At 31.1% G+C, this 26292-nt stretch overlaps 1 protein-coding gene and 1 pseudogene across 1 annotated transcript; both read right to left on the bottom strand.

The window, feature by feature from the left end:
- Window positions 1-1033: 1033 nt before the first annotated feature.
- Window positions 1034-14431, bottom strand: LOC128180562 (uncharacterized). The gene is made up of 10 exons (XM_052848682.1): window positions 14392-14431; window positions 14008-14239; window positions 13847-13924; window positions 12520-12756; window positions 12110-12355; window positions 11257-11288; window positions 4278-4509; window positions 3725-3802; window positions 3138-3374; window positions 1034-1412 (listed from the first exon to the last, which is right to left on the bottom strand). Exons 1-10 carry the CDS (start codon window positions 14416-14418, stop codon window positions 1162-1164), a joined length of 1650 nt encoding a protein of 549 aa, XP_052704642.1. The 5' UTR covers window positions 14419-14431; the 3' UTR covers window positions 1034-1161.
- Window positions 14432-24246: 9815 nt separating this feature from the next.
- The window catches only part of LOC128180561 (uncharacterized), a 35516-nt pseudogene continuing 33470 nt past the window's right edge, over window positions 24247-26292 (bottom strand).

Below are 26292 nucleotides of genomic sequence, written 5' to 3'. Positions count from 1 at the left end.
CATTTTATTTGTCTGATACGAATAGATTGTTTTGAAGACGTGAGGACACTTTTAAAGAGAAAGTAGTTATTACCGTCGTTGTAGCAGAACAACTCCCTAAGACTTTCCTACTGACAAAAGTGGCTGTTAATACAGTTAGAGCCTCTCATATTGTATATGTATCTACTAGTAAATGGAATTTAAATGCATTCTATTACGGTAAATAAACCAATGCATAAACACGATAATTACTTTATATAGAGTTCATCTTTTTGAAAGCAACGTAAAGGTGTTATCTCTTTTTTTCAAGATTTTTATCTTCAAGCTCATCTTTTTGAAAGCAACGTAAAGGTGTTATCTCTTTTTTTCAAGATATTTATCTTCAATAAATATGATAAAATTTCTTTTTGTCCTTGTCTAGTCGGTTGATTTAACCATATATGAAACGCTTCATAAAGGATTAAATCTGCGGCTTACGCTTTTAAAATGTAATATGAATAAAAAAGGATTGGATGGGGTGGTAACTGATGTAGTACATCGACTAATATACTTATAATTATTTTAACCATGCTTGACCCTGGTAAGACCAAATGGCATGGAATACTGCTGATATGTGCTATGGAGAGTGACACAAAGCTCACTGGTTCCATCTGCTCCGCTGTGCTCTACTGATGTTGTGTGTTGTGTTTTTAGACAACACGCCTTTTCTGCACTGTCTTCATTACCAAGCTGAAAATGCGGACTAGTCTTTGGTGGGGGTTAACCTACGATTAACTGTTGTCCAATTAAGGAGGAGTATACGACCGCTTACTACCCCCAGAAACCGAAGGGAAGCACTTGCTCTATGCGCCTTCAAGGGTCACTGACTGATGCAACCTTTACATTTATATCTGAATGCAAAATGATTGCAAAGAAAAACAATAACATGTGTATAAACAAAGCAACATTCGTGGTTATAAATGAAAATGAATCAGATATTTATTTGGGCATGGATTACGCATCCAACAGCCAAAAATAAATTTAAAATGACTGTTTCATCAGTTTGCCACTATAGTTCGAAAAGAAAATCTTTTTGTCGGTCAATATTAAAACATAAGATTGTTCTTATAAAGACAGAAATCCGTATTAATTTTGACTCAAGAATGACAAATATATCGGTATAGTAACGCTTAACTGTTTTTTTTATTTTTCCAGGGAACAGACAGTACAAACAATCTCTCTTCCTTCAACATAAGGTGGACACTTCAATGAACCACATCTTGCCTCCACCATATAGAGCAGGTAACCGTTGCTGTTGACGTTACCACCTCCATGTAAACTCTCTGGGTCGTTATCGATGCAAGTATATGATGTCCCAGCTGCGTGACCATGGTAACCAGCCATTAGGTAACCATGATACTCTAACTTCCAACCTTCTTTGCACACTTTTGTAGCTACAAAGGTTGGAATAATTTACAAAAACACAACACTTTTTTGTTAAGGATTACGTTTACTCAGGGGCGAAAAAAAATCCACAAAAAGGAACGAAAAACTACTTATTGTTCATTGGAGCCCCACTATTGTGGTGCTATATTTCACTTTCAAATAACTAGGTCAATGACCTACTTTTTCTGCTAGTGACCTCTAAATGTTTTTTGACAAAAGTGTCAAAATTGGCCACCATTTTCAAGGTTTCTTTATTTTTTAATAATTAAAGATAATAAAACAATTGGTAGGTTGGGAAATGATAAAATACGAATAACTTTACTAATTTCTTATTTGAATGAATCGTTTTAAGCTCATATTTTATGTTAATTTAGTCCGAATTTCCTCTATCAATTTTCAAACCTATTTTTGATCGAATTTTACAAAAATATGACTAATAGGAGTTCCAAACCAGTGATTGCCTTATACTGTTTTTATTGTCTGTTTTATTTTGTCATTAACATTATATAAGGTCAATGATCAAAATTTCGAGATATTTTATCTTGAATCAATTTTTTGTATTTTAAAGATTTTTCCAATTGCGTGCCAGCCAGTGATATAAAATTTATAGACGAGTAAATACAGCTATGAAATATGTAAAATGATATGAAAAAACACATAAAATCTTAACTTTTGCAATTACACTGCAACAAAAAGTTTTTCAGAGAAAATAAGAAAATGAAAAATTTAGTCCGAATTTCCTTTGTTTCAATTTTAATCTACCTTTGTCGGAGCATATCTTCCTCAAATAAACAAATCATGGATATCAATATCGATATTTGTTAATAACGTTGTTATTTTGTGTGTTTAAAACAACTTTGGACTTCAGATATTGAACTTTGTAAAAATATTTTTGAAATCTCAAACCGAGAGTAAACGTAATCCTTAACATTCGTTTATCATTTTTAAGTATTATATGAAAAAAAATCAAGATCATTGCAACTGATTGCCGTACTTATTGTAAAGAAGAAATAGAAACTATGCAACATGTATTTTTGGTGTACTAACGTTTTACCCTAGTGGAACAATCATAGTATGTGTGTATATAAAGGAAAGCATGGAATAAAGGTTGGTTTCGATGCTATCAATATACGGTTTAAAGAAAAATTCTCCAAATGTAGAAAATAAACCTGTGAACTTAATGATTTTATATACAAAACAATTCATATGTATTTGTCTGAAGCAGAATAATATTCCAAACTTTGTTGAGATATTACGTCATTTGAGTTTTAAATGGAAGATAGAAATATGCATGTTAAACAATTTTAACTTAAGAAATTTGAAAATTGCTGGTGGACCGATGGAACGATTTATTTGTTCATAATTGCGTAGCTATATCATACAGAAGTGGAATTAGCTATCAATATTATCATTTAATGTATTTTTCTTTATGTTTTTTTTTAAATTATTTTGATATACAACCTCGGGTCAATTTACTTTTGTTTTGAAAGAATGCGTGAATGAAAGTAATATGGAAAGAAGGTGATTAAAACTATCTAAAAAATTGAAATATATTAATAGATGTTAATAGAAATTTTGTATATTTAAATTTGAAATATGTAAATAAAAAAAAATATTCGTTTTTCAAAATATATAAATTTTTTACTTGAAATAAATCCATACGTTACATTGCTACCTATTACTAACAATTATAGTTGATTATTTAAACGTGAAGAAGTAGATTTAACTCTTACCTGGAAACATCTTTACTACGGATCTGTGACGAACTAAACACACAGCACACGGGACGTCATGATCATGAAGTTTGAGCCACTTGCCACTTAGATCACCTGTCTCGTATTCAGCTCCATAGATGAAAGCTTTTGGTCCGTCAGTACCATCCTTGTAGTTTCCCCATTCTGGTTTTCTTGGTAAACAAAGAGGTTCCACTGCTGCACCAGAATGTGTATGACGAGATCCCCCAACATATCCTTAAATAAACCAACGGTTTCATAGTTCAACTTATTACATTTTTAGTTTTAATCAATGTTTAATCTATTTAGGATTTTATTATTTTTAATATTGGGTTTTGTTTTCGTTTCTTGTTTTTTTTTTGTTTTATTTTGTTTAGATTTGTTTTTTTTTTGTTATCATTGTTTTATTTGTTCGTTTGTCTCTTCACTCTTTTGTTTACAGATCTAAATAAAAAAAAATACGAATGATGGAATGTGAACATCATCTTTTTTTTTTTTTTTTTTTTTACAAAATCTAGTTTATTAATCTAAAAACAGTTATTTTGTGTGGAGGTTGTTGGGTACTTTATCTAGTTAGAAAGCTTTACCCGAAAGGACCAATTCTGCACCTGTTGGACAATTTTTCCTTCCCCATCTTGTGTAAACAACACTACTATTTGCTGTGTCTGAAAAAGAATATATATATATATATATATATATATATATATATATATATATATATATATATATATATATATATATATATATATATATATATATATATATATATATATATATATATATATATATATATACAAAGAATAAGTCCAATGCTCAAACAACTTTTATCTGTAGCGCTTTCGCCCTACCGGGCTCTTCAGTAGATTTAAACAAAGACGTCATAATGCTCTTGTTTACTTTGTTTAAATCTACTGAAGAGCCCGATAGGGCGAAAGCGCTATAGAAAAAAGTTGTTTGAGCATTGGACTTATTCTTTGTGTTCATTCATTCCCGGTACCAAGAAAAAGGATTAATTGAATATATATATATATATATATATATATATATATATATATATATATATATATATATATATATATATATATATATATATATATATATATATATATAAAACTTATAATGATAACTTCGGGCGTATACTTTTGATATTGTCAAGCTTTTTCTCAACGTTTTGTTCAAGCTCTTTCATGGATTTCTCCATTCCCTCAGTAAAACTCTTGAATTCCCTCCTCAATGCTTCTACTTGATATGCTCCTAAAGCAGACGACAGTTGCCCTGTCAAATAACCCTGTAATATTTCTTTACAATTTCCATTATCTCCTTCGGCTTGTGCACCAGCAAAAGTTATCAATAACAGAATGAATTTCATCACCTATAATACACAAACAAAATTATATAATTAATCCTTAAGCACCGTTTTATCTTAAAATTTTATTTTGTCCTTAAAGGTATATGTGGCGTATTTGGAGTATAATTTTTGACATGAATTTGAGTTGCTTTGCATGATTTTCATCAACTCTAGGCCTATAGAACGTTCCATCTTTGGTTATTTGTTTTTAATGTTTGCTACACATCTAATGAATATTAATGTAATCCGCCATTTATATCGCCACTGCGCATGAGTGCGAAAAAACCTACGATGGAAGAACAGTTTGTTTAAATTTAGAATCACATTTAAATGTCTTAAATAAGATAAATCTGATATCTTATTATACTCGACGCAAATTTTTTCCTATGATAATCATGTAGAACGATATCAATTGTAAATGTTGTGTAATAAAGGCTAAACACGATTTTTTGCATCATCGACACGGTAAACGGAGTAAATACCCCTCTCCTTGAGAGTTGCTTGTACTGAGACTGTTTATTTTTTCTTCATTTACAACTTTCTCTAGACCAAAATCCATTTGACAATTTAATTTATACCTTTTAAAGTAAAGACACGGAACACATGGAACACGAACCTGTCTACAGCAAATCCTTTACAACTTCATGATGGACACTTAATTAAGTTCAATTCGGCTTAAATTCCTATTACGTAAATCTAAATGGTCTCCGATGACGATGTTCCCTTTGTTCATATCCTTGTCAGTCTGTCTCTTTTTTCTTCCCTTGCCAAATACAAATCTGTCAAACTTAACGGTCTACCCCTCTTTCTCGTCTTCGCCATTGATGTTGATAGACCAAGATGGAGGTCACGTGACCTATTTAAGGCGGGGTTATTAAAATCTTTTGTATTTTTTTAAGGCACGTAAAATAATAGAACATATGTTTTTTCTCCTATATTTGTTATGCGATTGACTTATTCAGCGTAATTTATCTGAAAGCCATATCTTTAATTAAAGTAATGAAGCACATAATCAGGTCTTATTAATGTTTTTTACTAAAAATACGCCACAAATACCTTAAAAAGGTTACAAGAGTTCTTATATAACTTACTTTTATTTATTGATTATCTAATTATCTGCAACGATATGTATAAATGTATAATTGTGCATTTTACCTCAAAAAAGTTTTATCCAACGGTAATCATAAAAATCACTCGTGGTATCCTGAGATTCTTCACTCGTTTATATCTAATTTACATACACATTTGTTCGAATATTGTGGAATTGGATTCCATAATTAACACGTTAAAAATACATTAAAAATGCATTCGATATCAAAGTGTAAAATATGATATTCCATTTCAAATATATATATATATATATATATATATATATATATATATATATATATATATATATATATATATATATATATATATATATATATATATATATATATATATATATATATATATATATATATATATATAATTTATATCTACATGTGCACATGCATAAAAGTCCATAGTTTCTTGGTATTTCGGATACAAATTGCCTCGATGAATATTTTTTTTTAATAAAACAGTATGTAATTATAAAGTAGATTTTAATAGTCTACATTTTTATTAAATGACCACATGCAACTATAAACTTATCAAACATCTTTACACGATTCCCACGCTGGTTACACTTAAGATGAATTAGATATAGACTGAGTATTTTTTTTTCTTAATTTAACACAATAATAATAATAGTATAAGAGTAGAATTTATTGACATTTTCAATGACTGCATGTGTAATCTTACAAGAAAATAAATATGATTTTACACGCAAAATTTTATTTACATAGAATGTGAACTTAAATGATATATGACCTTCAAATGTATCTGAGTAAGGGTTTGCGACGATATACTGCACAAAACAAAATTATATTTGTCTTTATATGTTTTTAATCAATGATCTTGGTATTTAGCATTAGCTGCTGTTTCTTTGCGATTATCTCTCTTTTTCCATAGGCTACTTATATTCATAGTAGGTTAACAAAAAACTATGTTTAATACATATATAAATAATAACGATAGGCTACTTAACGAAACAGACATTGAAATAGTAAAGAGGGGACATATCTTACATGTACCTAACAATTAATTAACGAGTCCGCAAAAAAAAACAAAACATGATTCGACCTCATGCAGGGATCTACATGCAGAAGGGGCAGCGGGTTCTGGACCCTCCTCTCCCCATCCGCGGAAAATTCAATCTTAATATAAATTTCCTTAGTTAATTTACCAAAATAGGTTACAGACCCCGCCCGGGGTTCCTCCCCTTGACAAACACTGTAATGTATCTCCCCCTCCCTAGCGAAAAAAAAATTATCTTGATCGTGCAACATCTCTAAATGTTTACTCTGATTATTCATATTTTAGGTTTGATTCTAAATCCAATATATTTTTACATTTTTTATCCGACGGGAAGGTGCAATATATAAATGTATCATATGAAGAAGAGGGGGATACATATACTCAGCGGTTATAAACGTTACTGTCTATGTATTATAATATCAGAGTAACATTTCAAAAATTACTATTTGTTTAATTTCAATCAAATGATCAAAATTTCATACAAAAGCAATCCATACTTACAAGAGAAACAAAATGAATTAATAAAAAACAATTCTTTCACTTGGATAAAACGGAGTTTCAAGAACTTCAATGACTCGCAAAACATTAAAGTAATGTATATGAATTTATTGTAGAAGCTGTCGACGTCTGGTATATAATCATATAATTCCATATACGAGAGTCAGCAGTCATCTTCCAACTGCACTTCTTTCTTACAGCTTCCGAAATCCTTTGTGTATTTTTATAAACACTGACAAAACGTTAGACTATCTAGTCATTTTTAGGAGGGGGTCTTTAGATATATAACATGAAAAATGAAATCCAGATACTAGAAATATTGCTAGCGCTTTCGAGCACTTGCAACTACGTTAGTATTTTTCACTAGAATACGCAAGCTCGACTCCATAGTAAGGGATTCTGGGAATACTGTACTACTGCAGATAAACTGTACCATTTGAATTTCGTTTTATCATTTTCACATGAAGTTTTTGAAATGAAATGTCAAAAAGTAACAGTAGGTCTTATAATGCAAAGTTATTTTCAATATAATGATAGAAAGGTAGCTTTATCTTTAATTTCTTCAAGCTCGGAAAACAACTTCGGATAAGTTTTCCGAGCTTACCGGAAAGGCCTGAGAAGATACGATTGCTACAAAACAGTACCAATGTTTCTTGAAAACGTTCACCTCGAAATTGAAATTACAGTAGTTAAGGCACAGTCAATGAGCTATGCCATGCCTCTAGACTTCGGTTCAAACTGGGCTGAAATCATCAAGAAAACGTGGAAGAGATACTTGGACGATTGCTTCATTATCTGGAATCAGGAAATCCTTGATTTAGAAGCATTCCATGAACTTTTAAATAATATAGACCCTGACATCAAATTTACAGTTAAAGAAAGTCAGCATATTTTATTGTAGGACATATGTATAACTCACGAGGGAGAGAGTTTATCAACAGATATATGCTACAAACCAACGAATACGCACCAATACCTTCATTTTAATTCATGCCACCCAAGGCCCACAAAACGTGCGATTCCATAGAATTTAGCACGGAGGATATGCATTATAGTGAGCGACGAAAAGAAAAGGAATCAACGTCTGGAAGAAAAGAAAAAATATCTTCGCAAGCAGGGATACCCTATAAAAATAATCGAAGATGGAATTGAAAAATCACAAAATCTCGACCGGAAACAATTGATAAATACAATGCAAACTAAATGTAGCTGGCGAACTATTTCTTAACTGTTTCTCTTTCACCAGAGATATAGTTTGCAGGTTCAATACAGTGTTGATTGACGAATACTTTGCTCCCAAACAAACCTTTACTATATCCAATAATGATGACTTATAATGCCTAAATTTTCATTGTGATATAGGCACAAATGGTTTTTGGTCATCTACATTAAAACTCACAAGGTTTTGTTTAAATAAAGATGGAAACGTACAAAAATAAGTAATAAAAGAATAACATGATCTGTAATGGTATATTTCCTTGTATCCAAAGAGACTCACGTCGGTGTGTTTCTAGCCTTGTCAAAACAAGTATCATGACAGATCTTGTATTAACTACATATATCTCCATTTAAGAAGAAATGCATGTTGTTCTATTGAATTACTCTAGTAATTACCTAACACAATCACATGTATATGTAAGTTATTAGTTTTATCACACGTGATATCATCTGAAGACGACGATGGCACTGTATGTACTTTAACAAAACCAATATATTGTGGTTGAGAAAGTACAAGATACAGAAGACTTTCACACGTCCCATGCACTATTGTTCACAATAACTTGTTTGACCTTGTGATCACGCGGTTTTTAACACACATGTTACAGTTTTGAACACTGTAATGTCACAATCGTATGCGCGTTATCACGTTTTCAGTTCTAATTCATGTTATTTGGGTCAAATAGTCTAACGGATGACACTATGATTTGCTCTTGAATGAAATATAAAAATGTTCTTTTTAAAAAATTGCTGAAATTACGCAGGGAAATAATAAAAAAAAATTGATTGATACCGTACTAGATGACACAACACCTTTGATAAAAGAGCTGTTATGATGACAAGTGTTCATAACATACATTTTAATTGTAAATTTCATTTCTTAATGCCTTATTACTAAAGACGTTAAACGAATATCATTTGTTTCAATGTACTCGATTCGAAGCAAATGAAGCTTTGTATTTCGCCTTTTATTTCAAAATTATTGGTCTCTTATACCTACATTTTTGCTATATTATATTCCCCATTTTACTACATTTGTTGTATTTGAAATGAAATCACTACCACGTTAACACGTTTGAAAATTGGTAATGGTCCTCAATATATTGAAAAAAGTGAAAAGCTGTCAATGTGACAGCAAACCGGGTTTTCTTTTATGTGAACTGTATCCATTATTCATGTCAACCCTGAATTGATAAACACTACCTACCGTGAAATGGAGTACCCATATGCAATATTTTGCCAAAAAATGACTAAGTTCAAAAGGTGGTATTTTTTTATCATAAAGTATCAGAAATTAAATTCCTAGTAATATAGACATCTCTATTATATGTACAATCGATCTGCAAAAGAACAACTTCCTATCTTGAAAACTGTAGGAGGAGTTATCCGTACCATGAGGGTACCCCCTTGGCGGCAGCCACCCGCCAACCTGCCCGCCATTTTCACCATTTTAATAACCGGATTTTCCGTTTGAAAACCCGGTTAAAAATGGAGATATGCTGATTGCGTTTTCCAATAAATGGCTATTCATTCCTAACAACCCTATCAAATTTTAATTTTATTTGAATCACTAGCTTAAAATCATTTAAGGCTTTTGGGGTACCAAGCTCATATAAAAAATACATATTGATTTTGAGATTTCTCTTTAGAAAATGATAAAGAATTATTCTTAAGTACATATGCTGCCTTTAAATGACTTAAATGCGATATTTAACCGTAAAATCGCAGAAGAATATCTCATACGTCACGGTGGCCCGTAATAGCATTGATGTTCTTAATTTTGTTCAAAACACCATCCCTAAAATTTGAGGTCGCAGAATGGTGTTAAGTGTTGTAAACTCATACTTCTTCAAAAAATCAATTTCTAATTTTTTCGGACCTCACCGCTTTGGATCAAAGATTATCGCATTTGTTAAAATGCTATCTTGAAAACATCAATGCTTGTAACTTACAAAAGGTGTCAATAAGTTCTTCAGCTAATATTTGAAATGACTAAACTGTAAACTATCTGTTAGAAAGATATTATGAAACAACATTGACAACCTGATAACAAAGATTTTTTTGATCGGACTCATCTGAATGTACGTTGCTTTCATATTCATGTACAAATTTTGCAGCAGGACACCGATCCAGCAAATTTCATGGTTTTGTAGCAAGAAATAAAAGAGCTGACGTTTCAAACACAATGTATCTGATAGTATTTAAATGTGCCAGCTAGTAAAGTATTTGCTCGTCTTGTTTTGTACCATAGTTTACAAATAATTGCCACCCGGCACCACGTGTGCAGACGGATGAGGACCTGACACTTGAATCGGTCTTCCGGGCACATTTAGGAGATATCCTAGGGTCTGTCCCTCATCAGGTGTCCAACCCAGGTTTTTGTTTAAAATTGTATATACCGATCGGTATAAGAACTGAAGATAATGTTTTATATATTATCAAGTAATACAACATGTTCATACGTGGCTCTGTGAGTCCAAAGCTGTATGCTTTTAACAAATTCAAGAGATAATATTCTCTAATGTGCGAGCTAGTAGAGTATTTGCTCGTCTTGTTGCGTCTTGTGTTTTTCTGTGGATCAAAGGTGTTTCTCTTGTACCGGATGATTTCACCCTTGATAAATCCTTTGAATGTAGCATTCGGGTACGCACTGCTGCGATGAAGACACAGAAAAATTTCGGTGGGTTTTAAAAAAGGTTTCAAATTCTAAGACTCCTAGCTAGTTAAATATCATTTAATATGTGAATATTGTAACTTTAAGTTAAGTGAATTTGAGGTATTTATGCTCAATTGCAAAGTTCGCAAGTTTAAATAACTGCATTATTTCATTTTCTGTGGCCTTCATCGCATCGAACCCGTCGTCCCTATTCTTAAAGTGAGCTACACTACTTTTTATGATATTCTCAAGAATATCAAAGAGGCGGGGTCACTTACCTCGGGGGAGGGAACAGCCCCCATGCTGGCACCTGATATTTGTTTATAGAGGTGGCCATCTTTAAATTTAAATTCGTCATTCTCGAGCAGAATGTTCAATAATTCAGCTTAATATTCGACCTATGGGATTTTTATTGTAACCTCATTTTGTTTTAGTTTTGTGAGTGCTTTTGCAGCAGATTGGCTGTCATATTGGTGTACAAGGAAGTTACGTCATAAGTAATAAGCCAGGTATATTGGCACATTCTCACAAAAGAACAAGAATGTAAACACATTTTCTCAGAATTACCGATTGTGTCTTACAAACGTAATAAAAGTATTGGATATACTCTCACCTTCTCAATAATTAAACAATAACTAATATATACTATATACATAGACAGACAGTTATGCAAAATAACTTCTGATGAGGCGGATTTGCAGCATTAAAAATTTGAAAAAAGGAATACCTAAATTTTAGACCGATTCCTTTTTGAAAACCATTTAATATTCATTTACCTCGTATCACACCGCCGAAACACTAAATTAGTGTAGAGTCAAGTGAAGGGAGGTACATGGCTGATGGGAGCCACCTTTTTGAAAACGTAAGATTCAACTGAGAAATGAATTTGTCTGTGTGTGTAAACTAATATTAATGTCAAAACTAAGAGTCACAGGGCGACAGTGTTAAACTCTCCTTTAATAAAAATATTTGCATAAAAGAAAAAGTGTGTTAAAATGACAAGTATTGGAAAGGTAACGTATGATTTAAAATATATTTTTTTGGTTTCAAAAATATGTCTACAAAATTACAATCACTTTTACTTCAGAACACTAAATATAACAAATGCGCCAGTATTAAGTGTTTGTGTTTAATTTTCTAAGGAACAAACAACGCAAACAAATTCTCTTCCGTCAACATAAGGAGGGCACTTCAGGGAACCACATACTGCCTCCACCATATAGAACAGGTATCCGTTGTTGTTAGTTTGACTTCCTTGTAAGCTCTCTGGGTCACTATCGACACACTTATATGTTGTTCCAGCATTATGACCATGGTACCCTGCCATTAGGTAGCCGTGGTATTCCAACTTCCATCCATTATCACAAGTTTTTCGTCCTAAAATAGTTTAAGTGGCACAAAAATAAGCTTGCTCAAAAATTTAATTATGCGTGTAACTTAACACCAAATATAATAACATTTTTCCAAAAGTATATATGATATTTTATTAATGTATTGACGAAGTGTTATCAATTATCAAAATAATACACTCTTAAGCGTACCTGGAAACATCTTGACAACAGATCTGCTACGAACCAAACATACAGCACAATGAACGTCGTGTTCATTTACACTATGCCACTTGCCAAACAATCTATGTGTTTCGTATTCCGCTCCATAGACGTATGCTTTGTTTCCATCTGTTCCATCTCTGTAGTTTCCCCACTCTGGATTCCTCGGTAAACAAAGAGCGTCAACTGCTGCCCCAGTATGGGTATAATGTGATCCTCCAACATATCCTATAAAACATTTATGTTTAGATTTCTTTATACTTAATATCCTTTTGATATGAATAAAATGCAAAAAATGTTGTGGGTAAGATAACTTGCAAAAAGGATTAAAAAATATTTAATTTAAAAAAAATACATGACTCTTAAGGATAGATTATGATAGAATTTGTGAAATATTTCAAAGGACGGTTATGATTTTTTTTTTGTATCGTATAAACCTCTGATCCTGCTGCTATTTTTTACTTTAAGAAACTACATCAATGCCATAATTTATAAGATAGTGTCTTTTGAATATTAGAATCCATTTGTTTTTTAAATGATTCTACAAAATATAACGTAATAATTGGGATGTTTTTATTTGTGAACACATCCTTCATGAATCAAAACTGATTTAATGATTTACAATTGACGTTGAAGAAAGACATTGCAGCTAATTAGAAAAAAGTAGGTTTTGACAGTAAACATAACGGTGAATTTAACTAATGTTAAATATTTTACATTTTACGGTAAATAAAATATGATATAAAAGATGAAAACGCTGAACCAATTATACCTCTAATCTTAAATTATATTCTTTTTTACCGTGATTAAAATGTCAATGATGACAATTCTGAGTCATGCTGTTTGTTACTATTTTTGAGTATTGTTCAATTTTTTCAGTCTGCTGATAATTTGCAAATGTTTAATAACTTACAAAACAAAAGTAATTAAAAGTTTGTAAATATAATCATGTCAAACATATTGAAGTAAAAAGGGAAACATTTAGCTAGAATATTCTTGTTTTGCCACATGTGACTTTTACTGAAGCATGGTTTCTTATAATAGCAAAAATATTAAATATGATGTAAATTTTATTTTTTATAGACATTTAGTGTATTAGAAAAATATTTACTCATGCGCTTGACAACGTAAACTATGAGTAAATATCATCATTAAAATTAAAAAATAAAAGTAAATATGATTAAGAAAACATTCTACTTTTATACTAAATACAAACTCAGCTTAAAGACACATTAAAAATCACTAGTTGTTTTTTTATTAAAGTTGCTTGATTTAAATACAATGCTTTTTAAAATCAAATCTACATATCAAAGATTACCTGACAGAACTAGTTCTGCACTTTTAGGACAGCTCTTTTTACCCCACCTTGTGTAAATAGCGCTTCCATTTGATGTGCCTGGAAAAGAATTAAGGTTATATAAATGCATATGAATTTACAATTAAAAAACGGCACTATGGTATTAATATTATTCGGCATACTTTGGATGCTTCTCAGCTTTGTCTCAACATTTCTTTCAAACGCCCTCATGGATTTTTCGATGACGTCAGTAAAACTTTTGAACTCCCTCTTTAATGCCTCTACTTGGTACGCTCCTAGAGCAGACGACAGTTGACCTGTCAGATAACCCTGTAACATGTCCTTACAACTTCCGATTTTTTCCTCAGATTGTACGACAGTAAGAAGCAGTAGCAATAACATGAATTCCATCATCTGTGATACATAAACAGACTGTTTACAATTTAATTCTTAAAATGATTGATGAAATAATGACTTTAACATTTTCAAAAATTATCAGATTTTAAAGTTTTTTGCTTTATCGTTTATTTGTAACAACGTGGACTATTCCCTTATCGTATACTTACCGCAGAGAAGCAATGTCCAACGTACATGGTTGTTCAAAATATTATTTAAAATGTCAAGAGAACACTGGATCCTTTACATCCTTATATACACACATCACATTGATTTTACACGTTATGTCAGATTGTCTTTCACACAATGCACGTCAAAATCACATTAACGTCATATTTGATACTAGGGTAACTTGTTATAAATTCAAGTTAATTTGTCTTTTTTTAAAAATAAAACGTCTACCCTGAGTATGCAAAATGTACGTCATTAAAAACATTGTTTTGTTAAGAAAGGAAAGATGAATGGCTATTAAATGTAGGTACTTCAATATTAAGGTATAACGTCAAATAAGATTCACTTTACTTAAATGTATATAAACTTTACGGAAGCTGAAGGTATATGGGTATGGTCCACTAATGCAATTTCCATAAGCGGTAATATTAACATTAGGGTTCACAGCTCACACCCTAATTTTTGTTCAGCAACGAGGGATCTCTTGAATAAGATGTCATCAAATTGTCTCTCTCCTGTTGAAATTTCGTGTTGTGAAGTCAGATTCGTTTTCCAGCAAAATGCATCTGCATTGGAAAACTGTGAAAATGAAAGTAAATGTATGTAACTTCACAGTTTTGGAAAGGGTGTACATCAAACAAATTTCAATTCCTTCCTTCAAATAATAATTCAATTTTGGCACTTCCTTAAAAGATGAAAATCCTCTTTTCTGACATGTGTCAAACATTCTAATTTAAAATGTCCCAATAAATGCTTATACAGTCTGCAATTTAAAAAAACTACTTTGCCTAAGGGAACTTCTTTGTTGTTCTACCGATTCTAAAAATAGTAATTTGATTTTGTTTTCGTCTTAATTAATCAGTATGTCATTTCACATTTTTTTTCTTGAATTCTTGGGCGCATTTTTTTTCAATCGTCTTTCCGATTGGAATAAACGGACAAAACCAAAAACAACTGATCTTTTTTATATGATAAATTGGGCAATATAATGATAAAACTTGTCATTTGATTCATATGAAAGCAGCTCAAATCTGAAATACATACCTATTGCATCGACAAAAAAACAACATCGGAAATAGATAACTGATTTGAATTAACATTACTCATTCATATGCATGACGAATATCACTTCAAACAACAAACAGTAAGCACCAATTTTCAAAAAAAAACTTCAACACTTAGGTTTAGGTTATCTTTGCAATGAGTAGTGATTTCTTTTAAAATGATAAAACAATGTTTTAGTACAATACCATTTTTTTTCCTTCAGCCTCTTCTTTGAATCTATATTTTTCAAATTGTGAAACAATTTTTATAAATAAATATTGTGATACCTCTGGTAAACCGTTACTATATAACTCTATACGATAAAGTCCAGCCTTCGGCCCTGGGCAACAGTTTGCGAGCCGTTCCGACAGATCAACTGTTGTCCTCGACCCAAGTCAACAACAGTATATTGCTAAACTGTAATCAAATACCTACATGTACATATCATAATCTTGTCTGCTGGAAAATAAGGTCAGCGAAATTAATAAGCAAAATATGTTGATCGTATTCGTAATGACGGCTTTCAAGGAACAGTGTCACGATGTGCGTTACAAATTTATTTTCTTTATCTTAAAATTGTAAACCTGATATATGATAACTGAGGCACCAATAAAAAATATCAATTGTAGAATTTAAAGCAATGTTTGAGAGTCAAAATAACTTTCTTAAGCCCTAGAAAGCCTCTGTTGAGTAAATAACAATAACCGGCATCTTGATTTAAATCTTTTCTTCTATTCACCTATTTTCATAACACTCAAAGCGACAAGAAGAGAAAACATGACGGCATTAATCATGAACCAGAGCTCTTTAAACCTGTAGGAATATTGTACATTAATGAGAAGAAGTAGGCCCAGTTTTATTTCATTTAGTAAAATTTTACCCAAGACAAAGTAAAACTTAAATTAATAATTTAGTAGTATAAACTTTTGAAATTCATTTTAATTTTTGATATGTGTTTGTTTTACATTGTATGCAGTGATATTGTACAAAAAAGGTTTTTGTCTTCCAAAGTTTTTATTTCTTTTTGTTTAAATTGCAGGTTTAGAAGATCTCTGCTCTTCAAAAATGAAGTTGAAGGCAAAGTTAATGTTGCATGCGAACTATTTTTAAATTCTTTCTCGTAAACCAGATATAAATATTACAAGTTTAACTTAGTTTGTCGATAATATTGCCCACAAAAGAATCATGATTATATCTAATAATGCTTACTTATAATGCTTAAAGGATGTGATTTGTGTACCTGTCACAAACAGCAGTCAATTCTTATTTTTTCATACGTAAATTGAGCTGCTCACAATTGACTTATGTCATTGATTTGTTTTGTAACCAAATATCTTGACTTCCTTCTGAACTATGTGCATCAGCGCTATATTGCATTGACAATTTCTAACCCCATGATGCATCTAAACAGCAAGGGATCTGAAGATGCCGAATGAGCTAGACTATAAGCTAAACTAATTTTTGGAAGCCAGAAAAAGGCTTAAAACGTTAATCTAAGATGATTATAGTATATATCTATTTATCAATCTTTATTCTGAAATTCTAGTGTTGTTACATGTTTTTAATATAGATTAATACATGTTTTGCTTCTAAAATAGTTTATAAGGTTTTTAAAATATGTTGTTATCTTAAAGCATACTGATTGTTAAAGTTGGTTTTAAATGATGTAGATTTCATAAAAAAACAAACAAAAAACCAAACGGATTGCCGAGGATAGTCACTACATTTCCAACATCAAAAGACGATGTCATTACATATTTTGATATCTCTGGCATTCCTTGGTGGCTGTTACACTTTCCTCTTGCATTATTGTTATTTAGTTTCCAGGTCAAAATGATATGACCAGGTCTCAACTGTGGCGATTACTTAGCTAACCCTGTCACCCTATTTTTCTATCATCTTATACACTCGATTGGCGCAGAAACATGCCTTTTCAGTTTTTCAGTCGCAGACAGCAGTCTCGGCAACAATTATGCACAAACCTCTTGAAAATCAAAATAAATTAACTATCTGATGTTTTGTCGGAACACTAAAAGAAAATTCTCAGCCATACCAGGTACAGTGACTCGTTTATTGTTATTTAATTTCGTTGTTCCGGCAAATTCAGTTGTGGCATTCTTTTTCGCTCGTCATCAAAAATACCATCCTTCCATTTCTAAATCTCTGATGCTATTTGTAAACCATTGTATTAGACACGTAGGGGTTATCTCCAGCAGTATCTATTTTTTTTCTGTCTTTAAACTTAAAAAAAAATGACTTTCAAATTAATGTTAATTCATACGGATTATCGTACATTTTATGCAATTAAACAAAACAATTACTTATGATAAAGAAAAACGCGTACAAAATTGCAAAAAAAAAAAAATTAAAAATGCTCTTTAAAACATATCATATCAAAATAATAAAGCTGTACTTTTTTATGGTGTAAGTTAAAAAAATCTAAATGTGTACAAAGTTAATAGAAAATACATGTATGTTAAATTTAATCTGAAATGTTTCGCTTGAAATATGCAAAATGTCCGCTTCCAATCGAATTTGTCTGCTAACAATAATGGGAACAACCCTTGTACATGTTCATTAAATGGATTTTAACAAAAACCTTTACAGATGTATATCAATTCTCTTGCAAATTCACACTACTGGTGTGTTATAACAACAACTATTGATCTGGTTGTTAATGATAGCTTAAATGAAAAATCAATGATAAAACATGTGTGACATTAACACGCAATATATTACCGTGGTCTTTATTTGAATGTGCTGGCTAATGGTAAACATGCTTAACACAATTTTCACAGCAATGCATGGCAGATGATACTAGAATATTTTAGATCTAATGAAATTACTTAGCTGAAGCTGAAATCAATTACAACCAACCTCTAGTAGCTTCAAATGCACTGGTCATTTGTGATAAAAACAAGAAAAAAATGACTCATCTTTACTTTTTAAATCTTTAAAAAGTTTACTCCAAGAACTTATATCATATTTTAAGATATTGAAAATATTAGTTAATATATAATAACGTTTGTTTCTAAAAGAGTGAAAAAATGCCACTGATAATAATGAAATACCATATAATGCACGCTATAGATTTTTCATTGCAGTGGTATTTTTCAGCTTCCAAAAAGTAGGCCAATCAACTACTAGTATTTTTCTAGTTAATATTTATTGAATTTTTAAGAATAAAATAAAAGAAATTCTTAGAAATTTAACTGAGATTTTCTTATTTGTGAAAATATTAGAAATAACTTAACTCTTAAAAAAAAATACAATTTATTAATAGCAGTGTAGCTAAAAAAAGATACAAAGCATTAATTGTTCAGTGAATTTAAAAAATATTTATTTAAGTCGGAATTTCCTCGATAAGTTTTAAAAACCTTACCTATATTTGATGCATTTTAGCCAAAAATATCTGAATGATAATAACAATTAAGCAAGTATAGCATTAGACTTATTTTAGTGACCTTATTTTGCTTAAAAGAAATTAAATCAATGATCAAATTTTTAAAGTTCTAAGTCTTTAATCGTTTTAAGGGTTTTTCTCCATTGCGTATGAATGAGTAAAACCAACAGAAAAGATAAAAAAAATTACTTAGACTTACAAATCCCGTGAAAGACAAATCCCAAAAAATTTCTTAAATTCTGCGTTAGGTCTTTTTTTGTTCGATCTTATTTGCTAATTGCATAACATAGTTAAAAATATTGAATGTTCTGCAAAGAACAAATTTTAATCATAACATGGAACTTTGTAACCATTTGACAACTCAAAACCTGAGTAAATAACATTCTTTAGTGCTGTATATTGCATATGCATATTTGATAATAAATTGCAAATGAAGAGTGCTTGGTGGTCATGCTCTTTTTAAAAACTGTTTTAGGAAAAGTAATTTATAAAAATTGAAGAAAGAACTGCGAACGCTAACGCCCGGTTCCCACCTACATTTTACATCCAAATATTTCGGAATTCCTGTCAGATATTCAAAAGCTAAGTTGTCTACTTAAAAGTATAATCAAATCCTAATCAATTTATATCAAAAGAAAATTTGTAATCAAATTATTCATTTTTAAACAAAAGTTTTACTAACACGGGGTCTAAAAAAAAATTAATTGAAATCTGTCTATATGAGTGAGGAAAATATTTTAGCGGCCAATATTTGCATAAAAACTAAATTATAACATATTTACGATATATATTAAAGTAGAATTTCATATTAATTCATATCTGTTAATTAGTTTTCGAAAATTTACAAAGCAAAATTCTTTTTTTGGAATGTATTGCAGTCTGTAGACATATGTTACCCCCCCCGTGAAACAACAAACATTTGGTAATAATATGCTAAATAACAATGATTAAAACCCCTCGAAAGGAATTTTTGTTTCACGGGGGGGGGGGGGGGGGGAGGATGTTTTAAAAAACATTTCCGTTTTCCGTTATTTTCTATTATGAAATGAGCTATTTTAACCCAAAATACAAAGTTATTTCTCTTTGTTTGACCAAATCATTTATATTAAATGAAAATATACATTAATGTTTACATTATTATAGAAAATTTTCTTTAATTAGACAACTTTCAAAAAATGACTTTCAGTTAGGCGGCTAGACAATGCTATCGTTCGCAGTCCTTTACAAATGAAAAAGCTATATAATTTGAATTTTTCTTGTCTAAATATAATTTAGAGAAAAAATATCATATTTAAAGCGATAAGATAGATGATTTTGTTAAGTATTTGATATCGGTTGCCCATTAATCGTATTGTGAAATCCCACAGTAACAGAAAACTAACAACTCATATTCTTTTGGGTGTAATTTGTAGAATGGTATCTAGATCATATGTATGAGCTTATAAATATCTTTTATCTTTGGTTATTGCCATTTTTGTATTATTATGCCGAGTGTTGTATATACTGACGTGCTTTGCTATAAGTAGCTGTGAGGTTTGAGTGTTGTCTTGTACCAAAAAATAATCACGGGAAAAGCTAGCGTTTGTCCTTTCAAATTAATCAATTGATTTCCAATTGATTGATTATTTAATCAACAAGTTGTTGTACAATTAAAAATCAACAAAGAATTACGTTCTTTTCAAGAAACGAGAGACGTTTCATCTTACAGAGAAAACTCAAAGGTTTAGCAGACGAAATCTCATTGAATTTTGTTCTGGTACATTCTTTATCAAGCGTCATTTAAAAAAGCGTTTTTGTGATTCTCGTGTAGAATATCATTCGAAATTGTTGAATCCATTTGATCAAAAATTTATCAAAACTTTAGCTTATAAAATTATCGTCAATAATGAGGTGTTTTTGGAAAGATTAATAATTTTAATTGCTTGGTGTCAATCGTATGTATCTACGTTTTATATATATGAATACCGACAGATACATCATTGGCTGCTGTAGCGTAACGATCGATAACGCGTTGGGCTTCAAGACATTATGTTTTCAGTGGCAAGAGTTCGAAACCCACCGTCGGCGCTTGCAAAGTTTTCGTTATAAACATTTGCCGTGCTCTGTTTCGACATAGTATGCTTACGCTATATAATCTCATTGTATACTATGCGAACATAGATGAATATTGAATATATAGCGAAAAATTGACAGGAGGCATACTACTATAACTTAAAGTATTATGGATGTTTTTGCACCTAGAAAATGTAGCACATATAAGAGGTTAGTGCTTGTCTTTTGCTAAAACACTGATGCTATATTTAGAATAATTCCACAAATATCTACGGTCTGTTTGATTGCGCTGCCTATGTCATGACGCTAAAATCAATGTCAAAGAGGGTCAGTGTTTATTATGATGACTACAAACTTGTCAGCTGTAATCAAGTAAAAGATAAAACATTGGTAATAAAGAGTATGAACTGCATTTTTATTCATGTTATATTTAGAAATAAGTCGTTATACATCGTTATAATTGCATTCAAGGTTAATCTTGTGAATATACAAATCAAATAAATATCATATCTTGTTGATTTAACAGCTTATCTAAAGACAAGATAAGAAGGAAAAAGAAATTAAAATGTTCTTGTATTAGTCTCAATTATTTTGTTATTCCTTCTTTTACGCATTTCTGGAAAGTTTTCCATTTCTACGCATTGTAAAAATATTCCTTCACAAACAAATATTAATGATCACTTTGACAACAAGCAAAAGAAACATAAAAACATACAATTTGACGGTATTTTTTTTCTAGGGAACAAACAGCACAAACAAATTTCCCTCAACATTAGGGTGGACACCTTAAGGATCCACATCTTCCCTCCACAGATAAGAACAAGTTACCGTTGTTGTTAGAATTGCCACCTCCTTGTAAGCTCCCTAAGTCACTATTGACACTTGTATGTTGTTCCAGTATTGTTATTATAGCATCCCGCCGTAAGATGGCCATAATACTAGTATTATAGCTTCCAGTCCTCATCACACGTTTTTCTAGCTACAATGATAAGACTTATTTCTAATACATGCACTTAAAATAATTAAATAAAAAACAACAACAGTTACCTTAATAAATGGAATGTAAGTTTTAACCATATATTTTTTTAAGTTCTATGATATTCGAGAATATTTTTTTGATATCTCAAATAACGAATCTCTAATCATATGATAAAACTATCCTTTGAGCATATGACGTAATACAAGGAAATGTGTTCATAAAAACTTTTTAAGGTAGCTCACTTCTTCTAGATACACATTTTAGGACACAACGATATGTGTGAGCCTTCAAACTTTAGTTATCTCCTGGAGATGCTACTCAAGCTCAGTAACCACGAAGTCCAGTAGTTCTTTCACAATCGGTTTTATTAAAGCGTGATCGTATAGTCAAAGTTACAACAATTAAAAGGAGTCCAAATCAAAGAGTCTGCTCAAACCCATTTCACATAGGTATATATAAGATTTTACTTATGATGGACAGTTCTGACTAGTTCGGCCCATTTACGACGATCATGAGTGAACATTTAGTGTTCAAAATTAAGATTAATATTTTATTTCTAATTAATTAACAAAACTATCAAAACTGCCAACCAAAGAGTATGGATGCAAGATTTGAGTCTCGGAGTCTTGAGTCTCGGAGTCCCCCACCTAGATATGAGGCATCACTTACTCATAATACGTTCATTCATACATGGCATAAAAGGTTACAAAGGTTAATATATAGAATATACACTACATGACTCAATATAGAGTACCAGACACAGAATCGCCAAATATGGCACTTGTTTGTAAACTCTCAATTCGGATATTATTATGCCCGTATTATTCACCTGTTTTCATCACATCATTAAGGAATACGACGCAGTGCTACAAGAGTCATGGGGTTCACTATGTTAGTTATCATTACCACCATTCAGTGCGCAGTACCTAGGTATACATAAGTATCATCGTGACCAATATGTAATACTAGCAATTCAAGGTCATAGCATGGCTGTCTGTTTACATATAGCGATATAAATTTCTTGTATCAATAAAGTGAAATATCATCATATAGCTGAGTGGTTTCAGTGTGGGGCTTGTGTACCGCATATTCCGAGTTCGAATCCATCTGTGGTATTTGTTCCAACACTTACACTGATTTTTTAAAAATTATAATATTTTCTTATCCGAAATGCATATTTTTGTTTGAGTATTTGCCCTAAATACATTTAGCAATCTATCATGATCAATTCTGATGATTATAGGAAATTATAGGAAATATTGTAATTTGAAATAAACCGTTATAAAACTTTATCTATTTTGGGGTATTCTGTACGGAAGCGTATCGCGGCCTACACTTGTTGTGTTATAAAGTATACACTGTAACACTTTTTATCGTCTTGTCAACATATACACTATTATGTCGATTTAGTTAGTCAATTATTTGCGTTGTATTCAGGTGAGTTAACATTATTCATATCACTTTATTGACTTGGTCAGTTTTCTTGCTATCTGCTATATCGATTTAACAAAATACAGAGTTAAAAAATAATAATTTAAGAGTGGGTGTTATTATATCGAGAAAGAAATGTTGACATAGAACAATGTAAGTGTATACATTATAGGAATATAGACATAGATATGCTTTCAATTCTTGAAAACATGGCAAAAATATTGTTATCGAATGAAGCTCGCGGGGGCGGGAGAACTGATAGTGCGTCACCCCAGTCAATCTAGCTGTAGGACACACATGAAGACTGACATTTGTGGAATCATTTGAATTTGCGTATGCTTAATTTTCATGGATTTTGTTAATTTAAATATAATATAAAATTTATATAAAATTTAATATATTCATTATTTATAATAAAAGTAATTCCAAAATATGTTACCATCAAACAATTTAAAAAAGAAGAAGCAATCTACGAATATGGGCTCTGTGAAATTCAATCCACAATAACAAAATTTTAACTCTAAAATTAAGATATTTCTTTTAATGTCAAACATCCAAATATCTGCCACTCATGATTTGCTGTTGATCATCTACAGGAATATAGACGGCAGCCACCGATTGCAATTCATTCAATGACAGATCGTCAATCTAGTCCTCGAAGCCTTAAAATATATATATGATATTTTACTCCTACGATTATAAATTTATTGTTTTAAGAAATACACCGTAAACAAAATCTTTTTATTTTAGATCGCCATTTCAACTGTAGCAAATTCAAATCAACCGCCAAGATAAGCAGACATTACCACCTATCACAAAACAATACTCTACAGTATTTTGTTAGTCATTTCGTTATAATTAGTTAGTTGGTTTGCATATCAATGTAACATGACCGAAAGACCAATGTTGTAGATGGTTATGCATTTATTCCTTGGTTGTGGAACACTAAGTATAAAAAACAATGAAACAATTTTGACGATATTTATTTTTTAAGGAACAAACAGCACACACAAGTTCTCTTCCATTAACGTAAGGCGGACACTTGAGTGAGCCACACATTGCCTCCACCATATAGAACAGATAACCGTTTTTGTCGATATGACCTCCTTGTAAGGTCTCTGGGTCACTATCGACACATGTGTATGATGTTCCAGCATTGTGATTATAGTGACCCGCCATGAGATAGCCATTGTACTCAAGCTTTCAACCATTGTCACATGTTTTTCTAGCTACAGTTATTGAATTAAATAGTCAAAAGCAAAAAACTAACATTTTGTTTATCAGTCTATAGTGTATTTTAGCTTCTATATTTACAATTAATCTTTAATTTTTCAAAGTATATACTATTTGAAAAAAAATTGTTATAAAACATCATCTTGAGTTGACATTACTGTAAATGTTGTAAGTTGTGTAGATATTATTAAGCCTCTGCTACCTACATGTATTAACTGTTTCAGATCCAAGTGTTCATTATTAAACAAATTTAATACTTATGAATTCACTAAATAAGATCGAAACGTTAAAATAAACGTTTTTGGTAATTCTTACCTGGAAACATCTTTACTACGGATCTGTTACGAACCAAATACACAGCACACGGGACGTCATGATCATCAACTTTAATCCACTTGCCACTTAGATCACTTGTTTCGTACTCTGCTCCGTAAATGCAAGCTTTATATCAATCCTTCCCATCACGGTAGTCTCCCCATTCGGGGTTTCTGGGTAAACAACTGCTGCCCCAGTATGAGTATATTGAGATCCTCCAACATATCCTATGAAACGATTCTGTTTTTTAAAATCTTTTTCGGTATGAATAAGTGTTTTAAATTGAAAATAAAATGAACAAGTATTGTTTGTATGTTTTTCTTCCACTTTATTCAGCTTTGCAAAAAATACAGTTAAAATTTATAAAGTGGATTTTTTTAAACATTTGTTTTATAGTCTATTTTTTAAACATCAATTACTACCTGAAAGAACCAGATCTGTACTTGCAGGGCAACTTTTTCTCCCCCATCGTGTGTAAACAGCGCTACTGTTTGATGTGTCTGGAAAAATATTTAAGTAAAATAATTGGGAAATAATTTTTCCTCATTGTATTCCACATTTTTACTTTGAAATACCTTTGATGTTTTTCAGTTTTGACTCAAAGTTTTCTTTGAGATCTCTCATTGATTTCTCAATGACGTCAGTAAAACCTTTGAACTCTCGCCTCAAAGCTTCTACTTGGTAAGCGCCTAGAGCCGATGACAGCTGTCCTGTCAGATAACCCTGTAACATTTCTTTACATTCTCCGGTATTTGTCTCAGCTTTTGCAGCAGCAACGATCATCAGAAACAGTATGGATTTCATCATCTATGATACATGAATAACTATATAATCTATTTTAGACTAAGGTTTACTAAACAATAGTTTTGAGTAAGCAGTCTTTCAGTGATGGTTAGTTGTTTTTTTCAAATTTCGTAAAGTGTTAATAGTGTAAAATAATAAATTATCGTTGGCTTTACCTCATTCAAAAGCAATGTCCAACGAAAGTTTAAGAAATCAAATGAGGAGAGTGACATTTTCAAATCCTTATACACACTATTGTTCTTGTGATGTCATATGATCTGGCGCGATATAATCATTAACACGGCATTAAAACGATATTTGATATCTAAGTATAACATTGACTATTAGTCATTTTTGTTTAATAGAATACAAATCTATATTTTTTATATTGGATATACAAATTTATTGACATAAAACTTGAAGATTAAAGTATACTTTAAGATCGATGTTAGAAAATATTTTACATAGAATCGTAAAGAAACGACAAACATACATTAAAGTATACCAACTGAATCCTACTTAAAGATTTCTATCAAATACGATTAATACCTGATAGTCAATCAACATAAATTACAAGTAACTTTTATCATTAGTCGGTTGGAAATATTGAATGTCCAAAATCAAGAAATTTTACATTGATCATAGTTAAATAGAAAAATG

The sequence above is a fragment of the Crassostrea angulata genome, chromosome 4, assembly GCF_025612915.1.
Source record: "Crassostrea angulata isolate pt1a10 chromosome 4, ASM2561291v2, whole genome shotgun sequence".
NCBI classification, from domain to species: domain Eukaryota; kingdom Metazoa; phylum Mollusca; class Bivalvia; order Ostreida; family Ostreidae; genus Magallana; species Magallana angulata.
This window is presented reverse-complemented; position numbering and strand designations above follow the sequence as displayed.

Bases quoted from the DNA above. Each gene is read 5' to 3' on its own strand.
- LOC128180562 (XM_052848682.1), bottom strand. From the start codon at position 14,418: ATGTACGTTGGACATTGCTTCTCTGCG. The intron at 12,356-12,519 runs GTACGCTTAAGA...AAACTATTTTAG, and splicing joins TGTTGTCAAGATGTTTCCAG to GACGAAAAACTTGTGATAAT. The intron at 4,510-11,256 runs GTAAGTGACCCC...TGTGTATTATAG, and splicing joins GGGCTGTTCCCTCCCCCGAG to GTGATGAAATTCATTCTGTT.